We start from the raw sequence: 21357 nt of genomic DNA, 5'->3' as shown, positions 1-21357 counted from the left end.
TGCTTTGATCTTTTAATTCAGTTTGAATATGTATCACAACATTTGGTATTTGCCAACTGCATCCCTTTGATCCTGAAGTTCTTCAATCAAAACATCTTATCCTACATCACTGCCAAAAACAGGTATGGACTCTTGACAGGTTTATTTCAAGGAGCTATCTTGGGGTGGTTGAAAAAATCTATATCATCTCTGAACTGTTCAGTTCTCCTGGTGACCCTAGTCCCTCCTGTCTTGGAGCTGTCCCTGTTAAATTTAATTCCCCTGAAGTGTTAGCTGATGTATAGTTTGGCTTCTTATATTATAATAGTTCTGAAAACTATTGAATTATAGAAATGAAGCTGCAATGATGAAATTTCTGTAACGAAAGGACCTGTGGCAAAGACTCAGGAGATTTTTTTTTTCTTCACCACAACAAGCAGTCTGGCCATCTCTGATCTTTGTATAAATCATAAGTTGAAGCATCTGGGGCAATCATACTGCTTTGTAAACCATCAAGTGTTAAACAATAGGCCTTTATTTAGGTAGATCAATTTGTAGTTTTAAAAAAATAAGATATTTTCATATTCATTATTTCATTTAATCTCCTCAGCAGTGCTGAGAGATATTAAGTTTATTTCTCATTAGGAGCCAAATTCAGACAGGTTAACTGACTTAATCAAGACTACAATAATGCTTGTGAGTTCTTAAAGTAAGCATCAGAGGCAGGATCAAAACACAGGATTTTCTATGAATACAGATTGCCTTTTACCCCTTTAGTCAAGCTAGGATTGGGGAATTGCACCCTAAGTTTGCTACTTTCACGAGAATTGGAAGCATGTTAGTAGAATTTACCAGAATTCCTCTACTAGAGGCTAAATTCTAAAAGTAGAAGTAAAGGGGCTGCTGTCACACTTGGGGTGACTAATGAGGGAAGGACTAGGAGAGGTTGTCTCACTAGTCTGTCATACCACCTGAATTCCTTGAGAGGCAGTTCTTGTTTGTAGTTTAAAATGCACATACACCCTCCACCACAGAGCCTGAAACCATGAGACCTGGATTCCTGACCTGGATCTGCCATTTGCTAGCTATGTAATCTTAAGCAAAACACTTAGTTTCTCAGAGCCACATATTTGCATCTTTAAAATGAGAATACCTCCTCTAACTATATCATAGAGCTTTTTTCCCCCTTTTTTTCTTTTTGCAGTCCCAGAAATAAACCTAGAACTTCATACGTGCTAGGCAAGTGCTCCACCACTAAGCTACATCCCAGCCTCATAGAGCTTTTTTAAAGAAAATATTTTTAGCTGTATATGAACACAATATTTTTATTTTACTTTTTTTTAATGTAGTGCTGAGAATCAAACCTAGTGCTTCACACATACTAAGCAAGTGCTCTATCACTGAGCCATAACCCCAGCCCCTCAGAGAGCTTTAATAAGCATTAAGATTAGTGTATATGAAAGTGCTGCTTTAAATATTGTTGCTTTGGGGGAAAACACTGGAGAATGAGTTTTGTCCTAATTACATGGAGACCTCTGCACTGGTCTTTTTAAAAATGGTACTTAAGATATTCTTGTGGGTTACCAGGGAAAATGAAAGTGTAGATTGGGCTGTGTCAGTGCCACAAATGCATGAGGGCACCTATGTATATCAGTCAAAACTCTTGGTTATAAGTAATCCATTCCAACTAGACTAGACTCATGCATAATGAGGAATTTATTAGAAGGAAACAAGAGGTGTTATCTTGAGGAACCTAAGTCAGGGCTGGGGATGTGGCTCAGTGATAGAGCTCTTGCCTAGCAAGGCCCCAAGTTATATCCCAAGAACCACAAAAATATATTTTAAAATAAAAAAGGAACCTAAGGCAGGGATGGAGCTTTGGGGCTGTGGTTTGGTCTATAGTGTGGTGAGCCCAGGAAAACTTGTACCTCCATCTGTGGACATGAGGGCTATACTCCATTCAGACTCTCTCACTGATAGATTTGTCTATCTACTGCTCAGACCACTTGGTGATATATCCCCACATGAGCTGAACATGTCACAATGCCATCTCAGAGACTGAATGGACTTTCAATCCTTGTTCCAGATTGCCAGGGTTAGAGATCTAACTATGGCTGGGGAAGTATAGAACCTGAATGTCCCCTCCCCAAGTCCATGGGCCTGAAAAGAAGGGGCAGACAATCTACAAGGTATCCAATCAGGTTCTTTTATAGTTCAAAGAATGGTAGTCACAGCCTACAGCTTTTGCTTAGGTTATCCTGGACAAAATGGTCCTCTGGTGTAAAACCTATATGTTTTATTTTAAATGATCCCTAAGAACTTAGAACACCCACAGCTCATCATTGAACAGTTCTCTTATGGCTCTTTCACTCTAAATATTCTAGATGCTTGTTTGTAAGTTTCTTTGATATTCCCTTAGGCTAGAATTCTATTCAGTGAGAGATTAGAAATAAATTGCATCTTTGATTTCCTGCCCCCACTTCCTAATCACCAGCACCTATTCTGCCATGGGGCTTTGTCAGTGGAGCTGGTTAGACAGGTAAATGAATGTTTATCCTAATAGGACAATACAGAACTGGAAACTCTGGGAGAATCCAGAAGAGTGAATCAAGATGATGAGCTACATAACAGATAGATTCACTGCTCTTTTCCTCCCCTCTCCTACCTTGCCTCTCCTAGGTTATTTTGGCCTAGATTTTAAAGATAATGATAAATATTTCCAACCAAATAAGTTGTTTCCTTTTTTATATATGATTTGACCTTTGATGTGTGGAGGCAGGTCTAAGAAACCCCATATTTATATATTTTATCCCCTGCTTTGCCAACATCCTTTCTCATTTTGAACTGCACTTACTCAGATAGATTGGTGTTTAAAACCACCTTGAATATCAGATTGAGCATCAGAGCCAGATGCAGTGGCACACACGTGTAATCCCAGTGGCTCAGGAGGCTGAGGCAGGAGGATCAAAAGTTCAAGGCCAGTCTCAGCACTTACTCAGATAGATTGGTGTTTAAAACCACCTTGAATATCAGATTGAGCATCAGAGCCAGGTGCAGTGGCACACACGTGTAATCCCAGTGGCTCAGGAGGCTGAGGCAGGAGGATCAAAAGTTCAAGGCCAGTCTCAGCAATTTAATGAAGCCCTAAGTAACTTAAGTGAGACCCTCTCTCTAAATGAAATATAAATAGGGCTGGGGATGTGGCTAAGCACCCTTAGATTCAATCCCTAGTACCAGAGAGAGAGAGAGAAAACACACATCAGAGATAAGCTAACCCACATTCTGCATTATACCAGTGGAGGGAGAAAAGGAAAGAAATAGAACAGTCATTTGTTGAGTGACTATGCTTCTGTCATCATGTGGTAACTTATTTTCCTTCCTGCCTCATGCCCGCTTCCCAGGCTCACCAAAGAGCCTGTAGTTTTCTTGCAGTTCCCCACTGTTGATTTTAGGAACAGCTGCTCTTACCATTATTGATCTATTTGATTGGCCCTGCTGCAGGAAGCTGCCCTTGCCTCAATCTTCCTTTAGGAATGACGTCTATAGTCATTCTCTAGAGCTCCTGGCTTTCAGAAAGATCTGGTGAGAGACATTAGAGAAGTTTTCATTTCATCCTCACATCCTCAGATTGTTATTTAGCGAGATGGGTTTGGGCAGCGTCTCTGGGAGCAATTATATTCATGCATGCATTTAAATGCAGAGACACAAGTGCACTCAAGTTTACTTATTCCTTAAAGAAGCAAAGAGAGCTAAGAAAAGAGGCTCTCTTTCTGCTTTAACTATACATCTGCTAGATAGGGCTAGCCTAAAAGAATTCCTTGGTTATTCTCATGACTAAGGAGAGAAAACTGGAGGTGGGTTTCCAGTACCAGTGCCCTCAGTTCCACCTGAGGTCACTAAGCAATTTTGGAAATGGATGGAGCCTGGTGGAGAAAAATAACTCCTGCCCTTTTCAGATGTAGCCATTTCCTGCTGTTGCCATTTACCTAAATCCTGTCCTTATCTCTGTATCTTACAGCATCTCAGTCCTGGATTACCCCGGCTGTACCATCCAGGATTTGCCAGAGCTCACTACTGAAAGTCTGGTAAGCCTATGGGGATTTAGTAGCCTTTGAAATTTCCAGGTGGCAGAAGCTGGCATTTGCTCTTTCATTTCTTCTCCAGTCCCATAATGTCCTAGTTTGGGAGTCTCAGATCAATGAAGGCATATTGGCAAGTGTGTAGAGGCTGTAGGGGTTTAAGAGCTGCTGACCCAGTTGCGAATGATTTGGAAAAGCTGAGCTTAGCATGTTTTAGAGAAAAGAGTCAGTGAAAAACATTGAAGAGGAGAAGGAATTTAGAAAGATAATGGGACTGAAATTCAATGTGAACATCTATGCTAAATGGCAGAATTTCTACTGAGCACAATTATCTTCTTTCTGCTATAGCCCATTTGCTTCTCATTTTCATATTAGTTATAAAAAACAAGGCATGTACTTCAGAAAATACCTTGCCTCTCTGAGGCAAAAGTCAGTATAGCCATAGAAGGATATTCCAAAAAGTTCCTCATTCTGAAAAGAGCTCTAGGCTAATCAGAAAAGTTCCTCTGAGTTATTCTGAATTCCCTGCAACTGACTGACCAAAAAGTATAAAGATAAGTTGTCTACCTCATCATTTATTGCCACAGTTCTTTAGAATACTACAGTCCCTAACCTCATCCTATTGCATTATAATTACTTATCTGCAACTTTCTCAATTTGATGGTAAACTTCTTGATGGGGGGATAACACCATCTTTATTTTTATGTCCCTAGAATCTAGCACTATGTCTGGTACATTGAAGACTTCAATAAATGCTAAATGATTGAATGATGGTACCCATGGGTGCTACAACCCTTTTTTCCTCCAACTTTAATACCTGAAAAATGTTAAGTCAAACAAGTGTATTATGCAAAAATATATTTCTGTGGTACAGGTTTTATGACCCATAGGAGTTTTGCCTGGAGGGGACTTAAGAGCCACTGACCCAATTCCCTTATATTTCAAAGATGAGAAAACTGAGTTCCCAGTAGATGAAACTGTCTGCTCATAGAGTACACTCCTCACAGGTAACAGACCCCAAATTAGACCTGAGATTAAAGACCCTGAGGATACCAATCTAGCATATTTTTGCCACCAGGACAGAGATTCCCTGTCTTATTTAGATGTGGTCTCAGTAGCTAGAAAAACTGGAAACTTTTTACTCCTACATAGAAATAACAAATTGTCTAAACAGCTTATTTACATGATTATATTCAATCTTTAAAACAACTCTATGAGTTTGATATTACTATTTTGTAAATGGAGAACTAACTGCCAAGACATTACAGTGGGAAATAGCAGAGTCAGGATAAAGACATGCATCCCTGCCATTCATAGTTGAATGAAGGATACATTTTATACAAAAACAGTAGTACACAGTAGCATTAAAATTCTACTGTTAGTAGAATATTTCAGAACAAAAAGACACTTTTTCGCAAAGGGTTTGCCGCCAGAACACAGGTGTCGTGAAAACCACCGCTAAATCAAAGCCAAAATGGGAAAGGAAAAGACTCACATCAACATCGTTGTCATTGGACACGTAGATTCGGGCAAGTCTACCACTACTGGCCATCTGATCTACAAATGTGGTGGGATCGGCAAAAGAACCATTGAAAAATTTGAGAAGGAAGCTGCTGAGATGGGAAAGGGCTCCTTCAAGTATGCCTGGGTCTTGGATAAACTGAAAGCTGAACGTGAGCGTGGTATCACCATTGACATCTCCCTGTGGAAATTTGAAACCAGCAAGTATTATGTGACTATCATTGATGCCCCAGGACACAGAGACTTTATCAAAAACATGATTACAGGCACATCTCAGGCTGACTGTGCTGTCCTGATTGTTGCTGCTGGTGTTGGTGAATTTGAAGCTGGTATCTCCAAGAATGGGCAGACCCGTGAGCATGCCCTTCTGGCCTACACATTGGGTGTGAAACAATTAATCGTTGGTGCTAACAAAATGGATTCCACTGAGCCACCCTACAGTCGGAAGAGATATGAGGAAATCGTCAAGGAAGTCAGCACCTACATTAAGAAAATTGGCTACAACCCTGACACAGTAGCATTTGTGCCAATTTCTGGTTGGAATGGTGACAACATGTTGGAGCCAAGTGCTAATATGCCTTGGTTCAAGGGATGGAAAGTCACCCGTAAAGATGGCAGTGCCAGTGGAACCACATTGCTTGAAGCTTTAGATTGCATCCTGCCACCAACTCGTCCAACTGACAAGCCTTTGCGTCTGCCCCTCCAGGATGTCTACAAAATTGGTGGTATTGGTACTGTCCCTGTGGGCCGAGTGGAGACTGGTGTTCTCAAGCCTGGCATGGTGGTCACCTTTGCTCCAGTCAATGTCACAACTGAAGTAAAGTCTGTTGAAATGCACCATGAAGCTCTGAGTGAAGCTCTTCCTGGAGACAATGTGGGCTTCAATGTCAAGAACGTGTCTGTCAAAGATGTTCGAGGTGGCAATGTTGCTGGTGACAGCAAAAATGACCCACCAATGGAAGCAGCTGGTTTCACTGCTCAGGTGATTATCCTGAACCATCCAAGCCAAATCAGTGCTGGCTATGCTCCTATACTGGATTGTCACACAGCTCACATTGCTTGCAAGTTTGCCGAGCTGAAAGAAAAGATTGATCGCCGTTCTGGTAAGAAGCTGGAAGATGGCCCTAAATTCTTGAAATCTGGTGATGCTGCCATCGTTGACATGGTTCTAGGAAAGCCCATGTGTGTTGAGAGCTTCTCTGACTATCCTCCTCTGGGTCGTTTTGCTGTTCGTGATATGAGGCAGACAGTTGCTGTGGGTGTCATCAAAGCAGTGGACAAGAAGGCTGCTGGAGCTGGCAAGGTCACCAAGTCTGCCCAGAAAGCTCAGAAGGCTAAATGAATATTACCCCTAATACCTGCCACCCCAGTCTTAATCAGTAGTGGAAGAACGGTCTCAGAACTGTTTGTCTCAATTGGCCATTTAAGTTTAATAGTAAAAGACTGGTTAATGATAACAATGCATCGTAAAACCTTCAGAAGGAAAGGAAAATGTTTTGTGGACCATTTTGTTTTTTTGTGTGTGGCAGTTTTAAGTTATTAGTTTTTAAAATCAGTACTTTTTAATGGAAACAACTTGACCAAAAATCTGTCACAGAATTTTGAGACCCATTAAAACAAAGTTTAATGAGAAAAAAAAAAAAAGAACAAAAAGACAGTTTTTAGGCTTGAATTTTATTCTTTGATACCATTCCAACTGCGTTGATTCATATACAGAAATTGATGAGAACTATATTTTCACATCACTTGCAACTGACCTTTTGGAATATGAGCATAAAATTACCGAAATGATTATTATGCCTTCTGAAAGACTTTATTATTATCCAAGAGTAGGTGAAAGCGTGAAGCATGTATCCTTTTTTTTTTCCTAGCAGTATTAGGGATTGAACCCATAGGTGCTCTACCACTGAATTATATCCCTAGCCCTTTTAATTTGGGGGGGTGGATTGGGTACTGGAGACTGAACTCAGGGGCACTTGACCACTGAGCCACACCCCCAGCCCTATTTTGTATTTTATTTAGAGACAGGATCTTACTGAGTTGCTTAGGGCCTCGACATTGCTGAGGCTGGCTTTGAACTCGAGACCCTCCTGTCTTTGCTTCCCAAGCCGCTGGGATTACAGGTGTGCACCACCATACTCAGCTCCTAGCCCTTTTAATTTTTAATTTTGAGATGGGGTCTTCCTAAACTGCCCAAACTGGCCTCAAATTTCCAATCCTCCTACCTCAGCCTCCCAAGTAGCTAGGATTATAGGCCAGCATCACCACACCTGGCCATTGATCCTTCTTAATTAAGTAAAAAAAAAAAGTCATGCTAGTCCTTTCTGTGGAACAATAGTGGCACCTGGTGGTTTTGTTTAGTAACCACAGACTTTTTTCTTATTTTTTAAAAATTATTTTTATTAATTAATTTATTTATTTTAATTAGGTATATATGACAGCAGAAGGCATTTTGACTCACTGTACACAATTGCAGCACAACTTTTCATTTCTCTGTACACAACATAGCATTGCACCATATGTGCAGTCATACATGTACCTAGGGTAATGATGTCTATCTCATTCCACCATCTTTCCTGCTCTTTTTCTCTTGAATATACATTGCAAGTATATTCCCTGTGCCCAGTCATGGCCTTCCTTGATTAACAAGTTTACCCATATGGGATCTCATTATAATGATTTATTTAAACTGACAACTTCTGTACTCAGAAAAAACACTGATGTTTATAAGAGTAAAATTTTATCTCCTTCTAAGTCTTAACAAATTGAAAGCACAGAAAATGTACTGGCTATTTAAGTATAGGATTTATTTTAAATAATATCTCAAGCATATAGATACATTATTTTTTAAAAAATAAGGATTTTATATAGTTGTGTTTCACTTGTCATAGTAAAATTTGTGTTCACAATATGACTTTATTAAACATTTTTTTGGTGGTGCTTGTGATCAAACCCAGGGCTTCATGCATGCTAAGCAGGTTCTCTACAACTGAGCTATATACTTCAGCCCCCTTAAACATTCTTGAGAACACAATTATTAATTATACTCCACTACTTATTTTTTTTAAATACTGCTCTTTTACTATTGGACATTTATCTCAGTTTTCCCTATCTAACCTCAAACAAATATCCTTTCATATTTTTCTGATTATTTCCCTAAAAGAGACTCCTAGAAATAGAGTTACTGGGCTAAGGTAGTCTTGGTTCATATTTTTATGTTTTCTGAATTTTAATTGAATTCAATTCAGTTTCATTTGGAACTCCAGCTGCGTAGCATGGTGGACATGAAATAGTTAATGGCATATTATTTCTGAATTCTTTCCGTTCTGTCAAAAGGGTTAGCTTTAGAATACGTCATCCTCACCCATGTACTAAGCAGTTTCCCCTCCCACCTACTGTAGGAGGAATTAAGGTTTCTGGATCTCCATTGTCTGTATTCAAATTCTATAGGTAGGACAAAATTAAATTTCGATTCTAAACTTAAATGAAGGACGGTGAATATATGATTATGGGGAAGTTAGGTATGGCTGTAAAAGGCAGTGGATACAGCCCAGCCTGTCGGATGCTCAACATCTGGATGGTTGTTTAGAGCAGTGGCACATATTGATGTTTTGGGGGATAGTAGATCGTTTATATATATTAATGTCTTTTTTCTTTCTTTATATATACATTATAATGTAATGTTATTATAATGATGCATTTATAATGTATGAGCCAACATAGATATATGTGGGAGTACACAAAGATTATTTTATGGTAGGTATGTGCAATAACAATGTTTAAAGAACACTGCTTTAGAGTATTGTGAAATGTGGGCAAGTTTTCTTTGTGGGCCTATAAGACCTAAAGAGAAATCATGCAGCCAGGCATGGTGGTGCATGCCTGTAATCCCAGCAACTCAGTAGGCTGAATCAAGAGTACTACAAGATTGAGGCCAGTCTCCGCAATTTAGTGAGGCCCTAAGCAACTTAGTGAGATCAGAAAAATATGAAAGGATATTTGTTTGAGGTTAGATGGGAAAAACTGAGATAAATGTCCAATAGTAAAAGAGAAGTATTTAAAAAAAATAAGTAGTGGAGTATAAAAAGGGTTGGGGTTGTAGCTCAGCCATCCTCCCGCCTTAGCCTACTGAGTAACTGAGATCATAAGCATGTACTACCACACCTGGTTTCATTCTTCTCCTTTCTAACAGATTTGGGCAAAGAAAATGTGAAAAAGTTTTTGTGAATCTATTGTCACTGCTACAAAGCTGACCTGAAGTTCCAAATGATTATTCCCTCCCATGCTATAGAATGTCATTTAATAATATCAGTATGACATACACAGGAGGACATGTTTTGAACAGTGTGGGTATTCAGGCTGTCCACATGTAGATTCAGGAGAAGGAATGAGGAAAAGGTAGTATTTATGGAATCATGCAGTACCAGAGTTAGAAGTGTCTTGGTCCCTATCTTGCCCAATGCCACCCTTTAGTGATGAGGAAACAGAGTGGTGAAACAGAGTGGGCTACATAGAGTCAGTCAACAGTGGAGCAGAAATTGCATGACTAGCCATTTGCAAAGAAATATTTGACATTTCCTTTCAGATCTAAGCAAGTGAAATTATTAAGTTAATTTCAAAAACGTAGGTCATCAAAATTGCTCAAATTTGGATTTAATATCTTTTCAGAAAAACTTATAGAAATATGTTCACATCACTTAAAATTATATACTGAATCCTTTCATCAACCTTATTGAATTTAGTTTTTATAACTTCCTAATCCAGATATTTCCAGACACCTCAGATTTCTGTTGTTTTGGTTTTCTTTTCTTTTTTTAAATATTTTTTAGTTTTTTATAATTGGATACAATACTTTTATTTTATTTATTTATTTTTATGTGGTGCTGAGGATTGAACCCAATGCCTCACATGTGCTAGGTGAGCCCTCTACCGCTGAGCCACAACCCCAGCCCCTGTTTTGGTTTTCTTTTTGGAATGTAATCATTATGTTCAAACACTAAGTTCTATAACATTCCTTTAAAGCATTATTAACCAATGATTTATGACCTTGATTTAAAATAAAATCTTTATTCTACTATTCACCATCACTATTTAAAACCAATGATACCTTAAGCATTATTGTTTTTCTATCACAGATAAAAATATATCATATTTCACACTCAGAGCCTTGCTATAAAAGTTCAGTCTGATCATAGGCTGACTGAACTCAAGTCTGATGTTACACTTTTTAAGCAGGAAACCTGGTTTTTGTTATTAGTTTTTGTGGGGGTTTTTGAGGAGATTAGAATTATCCACATAATTTTTTTGTTTTGTTTTGTTTTTGCAGTGCTGCAAATAAAACCCAGAACTTCACACATACTATATTTGATATATACCACAAAGTATATATCAATTTCCATGAATTATTTATACAGAGAAAGAACCATGGATTAAAAGAAAATTTAGCATTTTATCAATTTTCCTGTTGGTCACTATTTCTATAATGGATTCTTGAGGAGATTAGAATCTCTGGGGGGATTTTCCAAACTCATATGCATACATCCCTTCCAAGGCACATGTATTCACTAAAGTACCCAGAAGGATCTTGAAATTTTCTTCTTTCTTAACTATTAACTCCACTTGAGAACCATTACTCTCTTTTATGATACCTAGATCTAGGTCCTTAAATCTAGCCATAACCTGTCAGAAACCCATATGATAAGGGAATTATTCTATAATGATGTGGGAAAAGAAAATCTAAAATAAAAAATATGACTTTGTTTTCAGTTATATGAGCCATAATAAAGAAATTGATCAAAGAATCATTTGCTGAGAAAAGCTATTGTGAATTTGCAGTCATTGAATATTAAATCTAGCAATTTTTTTGTAATAGTTTCAAATAAATGCAAGGATGGACAGACATGATAACCTGAAGCACAAAACAAAGAATTAGTAGCTGGAAATATATAAAAGACAGATAGATCTGTTTTTGCCAAGAAGGGATCTTGAGCAGGTTTCTATAGACTATAGGATTTTCATCAGTTAAAGGGGAGGGATTGGGTCATTAGATGAACATTTGACTTTCCTATAGCTATAAAATTCTCCTACATTCATTAGAAAACAAATTAATATCAATAACTTTGATTTCTCAATGCAGAGCTGGTTTGTAATTAGAAAGTAAGAATCATCACTTACAGACTTCAATAAGCTATTGAGGAGTTTCAGATATATTGGATTTCACAGTCAGAGCCCTGCTTTAAAAGTTCAGTCTGATCATAGGCTGACTGAACTCAAGTCTGATGTTACTCTTTTTAAGCAGGAAACCTTACTGTTTTTTGTTATTAGTTTTTGTGGGGTTTTTTGAGGAGATTAGAATTATCCACATAATTGTTTTTTTGCAGTGCTGCAGATTGAACCCAGAACTTCACACATACTAGGCAAGTACTCTATCAGTGAGCTACACCCAGCTCTTGTTGTTTTTCATTGTCACAGTTATCTTCTGCTGGAATTGTAGCAGGATATCAGAAGGGGTTTCTCTACCCTCGGGTCTTCAGGAAGCGCAGAAAGCAATGTAACTAGAAGTTGAACAGAAAACAGTCTTCAGATTCAATAGAGATTAGGCACTTATGGTTGAGCACTCATGTGTGACCTTGTACAAGCCCCTTCTCTCTTGGCCTTAGTGTTTGCTTCTATGGATGACAGAATTGGACTAGAATAGCTAGATTTTGACCAAACTGATTCCCTCAGTCCAAAAAGAAGAAAACATTCTGTTCTTGGTGATCTCTCTTACTTATCCACATAATTGGTGTTGCCTGGGTTTTTATTTGGCTTGGCTCACTCAGCTAGGAGCTTTCAGAACAGAACCCTGGTAGTGCATCTTGGAGATCTTCTGATAGGGTAGGATGTGATGTCCCTGAAATGAATCCTTAGACTCAAGGTATATTACCAAACAAATAACTTATTTGTGATTGTGGAACATAGGTAAACGTTTTTGTTTTGGGGGCTGGGGATCAAAGCTAGGGGCTCTCTACCACTGAATTATATCCCCAACTCTTTTTATTTTTTGAGACAGGATCTTGCTAAGTTGCTGAGGCTGTTCTCAAACCTGTGATCTTCCTACCTCCTGATTAGCTGGGATTATGTGCCACCAAGCCCAGCTTCTCCTGGGACTAGTTCTAAGCACAATACTGAACATTTATTATAGGAAGAATATTATTTCTAAATACTATTTATAAAGTTTTTGAGAAACTTTTTGACTCTCAATATTAGGAATTAGGAAAGACTAATACCCTCAAAACTCTTGGATGTTCATTCTACATTAGATGTATGCCTGTCTTGCTGGCATCAAATTAATCTAGGGGAGGAGGAGGTAATTTTCTGGTTGCCAGACAATAGCCCACTTCTACATATACCTCCCTACTCTTGCATTCTCCTGTCACATTGTAGACTTGAGGAATTTCCAAGATTTTGGTTTGGCCATTGTGCATGCAGGGGACCAGACCCAGGGTTTTGCACATAATAGGCAAGTGCCCTACCACTGAGCAATACCCCCATCCCAGCTGAGTAGGTTTCCAAGTGAAGGATATTATGTGCTCTGAGATCTTAAGTGTGTAAAGAGCATGAAGATAAGGAGGTAGCATTCCATATTGGAAACCCTAACCTAAACTGATCAACAGTGATTTGCAGGCTTCTGAGGGTATTACAAACCTTGTGTTGAGAAAATGATGGATGTTCTTTATTTCAGGAAGCTGGAGACAACAACCAGTTCTGCTGGAGAAATCTCTTTTCTTGCATCAACCTCCTGAGGCTGCTCAATAAACTGACCAAATGGAAACATTCCAGGACCATGGTGAGTGGGGCTTTAGATCACAGAAGTATCTGACTGAATTTTTTAATCATTAATAAGTATTATGCACAACGTGCTTTATGAGATCTTAGACACTGGATGCTACATAAGTTTCATCACCTCCTAATTCTGGGTGCTTATTCGAAATAAAACGATTGTTCACCGGGGAACTGAATATGGACATTCCTTTAGGGTTGGTAGTTCACACATTCCAAATGACACAAGTGTAACATTACTCATTAAGGCATTGCAGGTAATAACCAAAGATTGGAAATATTACTGGCTCTTTGGGTATTTGTGATCTTTATCAGAAGAATCAAATAAAGGAACATTAGCCCTGGAACAAGGCTTTGTATTCTCATGTTCAAGCAGAAGGAAAGTAGCATGTGGGAGACACAAATCCCAGGCTAACCTCCAACAAAGGAAAAAGATCTATAGGGTAGGCAGGGACCCAGTCTCTCAATGTCATGTCTTATTCCCACCTTAAGTCTTCACTAAAGTGTGAGTTTTACTATGCAAATAAAGCAAAGGCAACATATGTTACTTTAGTGGCTATTTAACACATGCATTTGTCTCTTACCTCCTGGAATTTTTTCTTATCACCTGGGAAAGTTTCTAATTGGTTTTTGGAGCAGGACAGATCATTTACCAGCCTCAGTGGATTTGATTTTAAACATCTTGTTTTTCTTCACTCTGTTTTTGGTACATCTGCCAACCATATAGTTGGCTGAGGTGACTTTCCAACCTCCTGTCTCCTGGTGTGTTAGCTTAATTTTATAGCATTAAAGACTGGTCTGTTTTTTAACTCCCAATATTGTGTTATGTTTGTTAACCCCCTACAACTACAAAGCTAACTTAGCTGTCTCAGAAACAATCTAAATGCCCATTAACGTAGGACTGAAATGATGGTAAGTCTTTATATAACCATTAAAAAGAATGAGGCAGTGTTATACTGGTATGGAATAATTTTTAGGTTATTTTGTAAAATAAAAACAAAGATATGGAACAGTATAATAGGATACTGTTGATAGTTGCCTCTCATTAGTATTAGAAAAACAAAAGTATACTTAGAATTATCTTCAGGATATATACAAAAAACTGGTAACAGTGGAAATGGGATTTATGGCAGACAAAATTTCTTTTGCCATGCCCCTTGAATATTAGAAACTTTAGAATGATTTCTCTGTATTCTTTTTTAAATATTTTTATTGGTTCTAATTAGTTATACATGACAGTAGAATGCATTTTTAGAGAGAGAGAGAGAGAGAATTTTTTAATATTTATTTTATAGTTTTTGGTGGACACAACATCTTTATTTTTATGTGGTGCTGAGGATCAAACTCAGTGGCCCACGCATGCCAGGTGAGCACGCTACCTCTTGACCATATCCCCAGCCCCATAGAATGCATTTTTGACCCGTCATACATAAATGGAGTATAACTTCTCATTTGTCTTATTGTACATGATGTAGAATTACACAGGTCATGTAATCATACATGTACATAAGGAAATAATGTCCAGTTCATTCCACTATCATCCCTACCTCTGTGCCCCCTCCCCTCCCCTCAATCCCCTCTCTCTAGTCCAGAATACCTCTATTCTCCTCACCCACTTATTGTGAATTAGCATCCACCAATCAGAGAGAATATTAGGCCTTTGGTTCTTTAGGATTGACTTATTTTTCTTAGCATAATATTCTCCAGTTCCATCCATTTACCTGCAAATGCCATAATTTCATTCTTCTTTAAGGTTGAGTAATATTCCATTGTGTATATATACCACAGTTTCTTTCATCTGTTGAAGGGCACCTGGCTTGGTTCCATAGTTTAGTTATTGTGAATTGAGCTGCTATAAACATTGATGTGGCGTGTCACTATAGTATGCTGATTTTGAGTCCTTTGGGTATACCAAGGAGTGGGATGACTGGGTCAAATGGTGGTTCCATTCCAAGTTTTCTTGGGTGATTCCTGTATATTCATTTTTTTTTAAGAGACACATTCTTTATATATATAAAATATATAATGTGTGTGTGTATATATATATATGTGTGTGTGTGTGTGTGTGTGTGTGTGTGTGTATACCTTTATTTTTTTAATATGGTGCTGGAGATAGAACCCAGTACCTCATTCATGCTAGGCAAGCACTCTGAGCCACAAGCCCTCGATATTCTTTTTTTTTTTTTTTTAGTTGTAGTTGGACAAAATACCTTTATTTTATTTATTTGTTTCTACGTGGTGTTGAGGATCAAACCCAGGGCCTCGCATGTGGTAGGCGAATGCTCTACCGCTGAGCTATAACCCCAGCCCCAAGCTCTCTATATTCTTGAAGACTAAATCTAAGTAGGATCTAGACCTTATATTCCCAATAGCTCCCCAAGGCTTTCTTAGGTTTAATTTGTCAGTTGGAAATTCCAAGAAACTTTGTATCTTTATAAAGTTCATATCTTTTTCCTTTATATCTTTATTTCTTTTTCTTTACCCCCACCGCCTTTCATTGGACAGATGCTGGTGGTGTTTAAATCAGCACCAATCTTAAAACGGGCCCTCAAAGTCAAACAGGCCATGCTGCAACTTTATGTCTTGAAGCTGCTAAAGATACAGACCAAGTACCTGGGGCGCCAGTGGAGGAAAAGCAACATGAAAACCATGTCAGCCATTTACCAGAAAGTGCGCCACCGCATGAACGATGACTGGGCTTATGGGAATGGTGAGTATTCTCAAAGCTGTTGACTTCCAGGAGATGCCCAGGATTTAAACAAAATTAAATAAACATTTGTCTCTACTCTTTTGGCATGAATTGTTACATATTTTAGATGAGAAATATGTGTTACATATTTTAGATGAGAAAATAGGTCAGAGGCTGATACACCAAACTTTTTAATGCCCTACTATGAAAACCTATTTGATAAAAGAAGTAAATTGATATTTCAGAAAAGCTAGAAGAGAGTTAGGGCTGTAGCTCAGTGGTAGGGCACTTGCTTAGCATATATAAGGCCCAAGGTTCAATCCCCAATACTGCAAAAAAAAATAAGAAAAAAGGAAAAAAGATAAAAGAAGGAAGGAAAGAGAGAAAAAAGGACAAAGAATATTGAATATTTTTACCACAAAGAAATGAAAAATGTTTGAGGAGATATACCTACCTTGATCTGAAAATTATACAACATGTACATGTATTGAACTAACATATGGTATGATAAGTAGCTTATTATAAAGTATATGTATCTTTTTTCCAATTTTTATATATCTATTTGGGGGAAAAAAGCAAGTAAATTGAGAGAAACACTCCTTTCCAAAACATTCCTTTCAATGATCTTTTCTTCAAAAGATTTTTTTAAATTTAATTTTTTTTTCAGTACTGGGAAATGAACTCAGGATGCTACCCCACCCAGCTACATCCCCAGCCCTTTTTATTTTTTATTTTGAGACAGGGTCTTACTTAGTTGTGGAGTCAAGGCTGGCCTTGAACTTGTAATCTTCCTGCCTGAGCTTCCCAAGTAGCTGGGATTACAGGCATACACTACCACACCTGGCTTATGACATTTTTTTTTATTATTACAAAGCAGTTAGAAAAAAAGATAAAATACAATAAAACATTTTACTACACCGTTGAATATACATCATATTTGTACCACAATAGGTTGCCATCGTTGACATTGTATGTTCTTCCAGATCCTTTTCTATGTATATTTCATTAAAAAGAAAGTAAATAGTATATACTTCTTTATAATCTCTTTTTAGTTAACATTACCTCTCTTTTTAAAAATTTTATTTATTTGTTTGTTTTATGTGGGTGCTGAGGATCAGACCCAATGCCTTATATGTGTTAGGCAAGCTACAACCCCAGCCCCAACTCTATCTTTTCATACCAATATATTTTCTTTTTTTTCCAATAATCAAGTCCATATTCATAATTCTTACATTGTCCCAAAGTGTTCTTTTTAATTATATATATAAATATTATATATATATCTATATATTTTTTAGTTGTAGATGGACAGAATACCTTTATTAGTATTTTTCTATGTGGTGCTGAGGATCAAACCTAGTGCCTCACACATGCTAGGCAAGTGCTGTATCACTGAGCCACAACCCAGCCCCGCAAAGTGTTCTTTTTTTTTTTTCTTTTATAAAAATTTTAACATGGTCCATGTAAATACTCAATAGTCAGAATCACCCGCAAGGTGTTCTTTATCGCTATTTTTCCCAAGTCAGAATCCTATTCACAATCTCAAATTGCATCAGGCTATTATATATGTTAATTCATTTTGAATATAGCAGTCTTCTTTCCTCCATAACATTAACTAGACCAATTGTCTTGAAGTACCATTTACCTTATTTCTTTATCCATGTTATTACCTATATGCTGAAAGTTAGATCTTAAGGTTTGGTAAATTCAATTTAAACTTGTTTGGCTATCATACCTCCTAGCCAATGTTGGAAACTAACATATAGACTGATATCAGGAGGCATAATATCTGGTTGAGCAATCAGAACTTATACTAAGATTGAATGGAGTTTGGAAAAATGTTATATGGGAAAGTTTTTTCCCCCCATGGTATTGCATTTGGTGTAGTGGGATATAACCATTATTTCCATAATTGTATTTAAGAGTTTTTATACCAGGCACAGTTTTGCACATCTATAATCCCAGATACTCTGTAGGATAAGGCAGGAAGTTTACAAGTTCAATGCCACCCTGTCTCAAAATAAAAATAAAAGGGGGCTCAGTGGTAAAGCACTCCTGAGTTCACATCACAATACAACACACACCAAAAAAAAAAAAAAAAACTTTAGTAAGGTGATGAATAACTTATTTTTTCTGGAATTTGCAAGCTGCTTAAATTTTAGAGGTTGCTGCAATAAAGAACTCAGAGAACTAAGGGAAGCATTTAGGTATATATTGCTGGTATATAACAAGCCAGCATGTAACTTCTACTGTAAGACATAAAGTGCAATTTGCTATATAAGTTCTTATGCATTTTTTTAATATTTATTTTTTAGGTGTAGATGGACACAACACAATGCCTTTATTTTTATATGGTGCTGAGGATCGAACCCGGGTCCCACCCATGCTAGGCGAGCGCTCTACCACTGAGCCACAATCCCAGCCCTTCTTATGCATTTTTAAAGCATAAAATTTTAAAATATTTTTTAGTTGTAGATGAACACAATATCTTTATTTTTATGTGGTGCTGAGGATTGAACCTAGTGCTTCACCTATACCAGACAAGTACTCTACCACTGAGCTAAAACCCCAGCCCAAAGCATAAAAATGTTTTATCCTGAAAATGACATACCTCTGGTTGCTGCCCTTATGAACTCAAACACAAACTTTTTATCACTTTTTATGATAAATCATTGAATAGGCTGTTTGGAGTAGTAGTGCACACCTGTAATCTGAGAGAATCCAATTTTGAGGCCAGCTTCAGCAATATAGTGAGATCCTGTCCCAAAATAAAAACTAAAAAGAGCTGGGGATATAACTCAGTGTGAAGTACCTCTGGGTTCAATACCCATTAATTGGAAAGACAAAAAATAGCTACTGAATGTAGTACATAAGAAATTTGTGAAATTTCTATCTCTAGCTCTGAAAAATGAAAGCAAAACAGATTATGTTTTCTGCTTTTACTTCCATGACCAATTTGTCATGTGCTAGGGGAGATTTCAAGGAATTGAGAAAGTCTTAATAATTGGTCCATTCATTTTTATTTATTTATTTTTTTGTGGGGAGCCAGGTGATGCTGAGGATTGAACCCAGGGTTCAGGCCAAGAATGTGCTCTACCACTGAGCTACACCCCCAGCCCATTCTCATTCTCCATGTCCACTCCTCTTGTTCTTTCTCTTGAGAGCTGATGACTGCATTCAAATAGAAAACTCTTATTCCTTACCCTAGGGAAAGCTCAATAATGGATATTTAATTATCTTTTTGGAAAACATAGTATATAACTAACTAGTAAGAAAGGAGAATAAAGAGGGACTGGAGTTGTGGCTCAGAGGTAGAGCGCTTGCCTAACACGTGCAGGGCCCTAGGTTTGATCCTCAGTAGCACATAAAAATAAATGAAATAAAGGCATTGTGTCCAAATACAACTAAAAATATTTTTTTAAAGAAAGTAGGATAAAGAAAAGGAAATATAAGCCAGGTTGCTAATCTCAACTACTTGGGAGACTGAGGCAGGAGGATTGCAAGTTTGAGAACCCAGCAATTTAGCAAGACCTATCTTGAAATAAAATTCTTAAAAAGGGCTAGAGACGTTGCTCAGTATCAGAGCCCTTATCTAGTATGCCTCCTTGTTTTCTTTTTCAGAGGTAACTACTGTACACAATTTCGAGACCACCCTTCCAAAATAGTTTGTTTATACAAACTTATGTTGGAGGGCATATGTGTATCTTCTAAACCTAAATGTCAGCATGCTATATATTTAATTTGTACATTGTTCCTTATAAAAGAGTTCTGAGCAGTTTCACTGATGGAATCCCGTAGACCATGCTCTATAGAAGAGAAGTGGTGTCTTGGTGGTATACTTCTTTTTATTCCTTTCTTCTCAATGCAGACATTGATGCCAGGCCATGGGACTTCCAAGCAGAAGAATGCACCTTGAGAGCCAACATCGAGGCTTTTAACAGCCGCCGATATGACAAACCCCAGGACTCTGAATTTTCACCTGTCGATAACTGCTTGCAGAGTGTTCTGGGGCAGAGGTTGGATCTTCCAGAAGATTTCTACTATTCCTATGAGCTGTGGCTGGAGAGAGAGGTGTTTTCACAGCCCATCTGTTGGGAGGAACTGCTCCAGAATCACTGACTGAGCTCTTATCGACAAAGCATCTGATAGATGGAGGTTGACTCCAAATAAATGTTGCTCTGCCCATTTAGCCTTTGTTTCCGGCTCTAGGATGCATGACAAGGGAGCATCTGGCCCATACCTGAGGCAGCCAGCATAGTTCAGGGCTATCCTGGAGGAAGTTTGGCCTGGAGATGGCTCCTGAGTCACAACAACCTGATCTGCTCACCCTAACATCAGCCTTGGAAATCTCTTGGTGGATTTTTGATGAGACCTGCTTTAGTCTTGCCTAGAACCAGGCTAACCTTTGCTGGCCCTAAGAGTGAGAGGAAATTTGTTATGGTATTTGATCCATGGCATTTATCATAGGTAGTGGAACAGGTGCAAGTCACAAATAAGAAGAAAGTGCTGGGTGCAGTAGCACATGCCTGAAATCCCAGCTGCTCAGAAGACTGAAGCAGGAGGAATGCTTGGACAATTTAGTGAAACCCTGTCTCAAATTTTTAAAAAAGGGCTAGGGGTATAGCTCAGTGGTAGAGCCTTGCCTAGCAAGCACAAACTCTGGGTTCAATTCCTGGTACCATTAACAAAAAAAAAAAAAAAAAAAAAAGCTAGGTGAAACCAACTTTAAGACTGCATTTTACATTTAAAATTTTGACACTTCTTTCTAAAATCATTAGTTCTAAGATGATTTTAGAGCACCTGCACCTTTTTGTGAAGGATGATGATTTACTATTCCCTAAACATTGCATGTTATAAAAGAGTGTATTGTGTAGAGTGGTTCCTTTATTTTCTAAGAGAGCTATGTTCAATGTGAAAATTATTTCCTTGTATACTCTGTATGGGGCATGGAGTGCTTTGCCATTTGTAAACAGCCATAGTCAATATGAAATGATCAGGCCTTCTTTAAGGATGTTTCATGTTTTTCTGAAATTACTTAGTATTTAAATGGTTGAGTACACTGCAGAAAATTATCCTTTTCATTTAATTCATTTTTAAAATGACAAGTTAACCACAGGAGGTTTTATTTATTGAGATGGCATGTCCATTTGTGTTGATTAATTTATTTTTTTAATTGAAAAGAACAGCAAGAGAATCACAGCTTACTATTTTTTCTTCTGAAATGTTGATTGATTTATTTTCTTTTTACTGCTAGCAAAGTGTCCTGTG

General features: G+C 37.8%; 2 protein-coding genes across 3 annotated transcripts in view; both read left to right on the top strand.

Annotated features, from left to right (window-relative positions):
• Positions 1-20820, top strand: part of Strip2 (striatin interacting protein 2) — a 46231-nt gene extending 25411 nt beyond the window's left edge. For both annotated transcript variants that reach the window (XM_058582852.1, XM_046455102.2), the window contains 5 exons: positions 22-122; positions 3998-4064; positions 13303-13407; positions 15906-16110; positions 19958-20820. In XM_058582852.1, the coding sequence (XP_058438835.1) occupies positions 22-122; positions 3998-4064; positions 13303-13407; positions 15906-16110; positions 19958-20208 (729 nt within the window). In that variant the 3' untranslated portion in view covers positions 20209-20820. The remainder of the gene's footprint in view (positions 1-21; positions 123-3997; positions 4065-13302; positions 13408-15905; positions 16111-19957) is intronic.
• LOC124099861 (elongation factor 1-alpha 1-like) lies at positions 5458-7200 on the top strand. The gene has a single exon (XM_046455103.2). The coding sequence runs from the start codon at positions 5533-5535 to the stop codon at positions 6919-6921; it is 1389 nt and encodes a 462-aa protein (XP_046311059.1). The 5' UTR covers positions 5458-5532; the 3' UTR covers positions 6922-7200.
• Positions 20821-21357: the final 537 nt, after the last annotated feature.

Source organism: Marmota monax, unplaced genomic scaffold (genome assembly GCF_021218885.2).
Source record: "Marmota monax isolate L192 unplaced genomic scaffold, Marmota_monax_Labrador192_F-V1.1 WCK01_AAM20220418_F8-fsc00131, whole genome shotgun sequence".
Classification (NCBI taxonomy): domain Eukaryota; kingdom Metazoa; phylum Chordata; class Mammalia; order Rodentia; family Sciuridae; genus Marmota; species Marmota monax.
Note: the sequence above shows the minus strand (reverse complement) of the source record. Positions and strands in the feature narration are given on the sequence as shown.

Bases quoted from the DNA above. Each gene is read 5' to 3' on its own strand.
- LOC124099861 (XM_046455103.2), top strand. From the start codon at position 5,533: ATGGGAAAGGAAAAGACTCACATCAACATCGTTGTCATTGGACACGTA.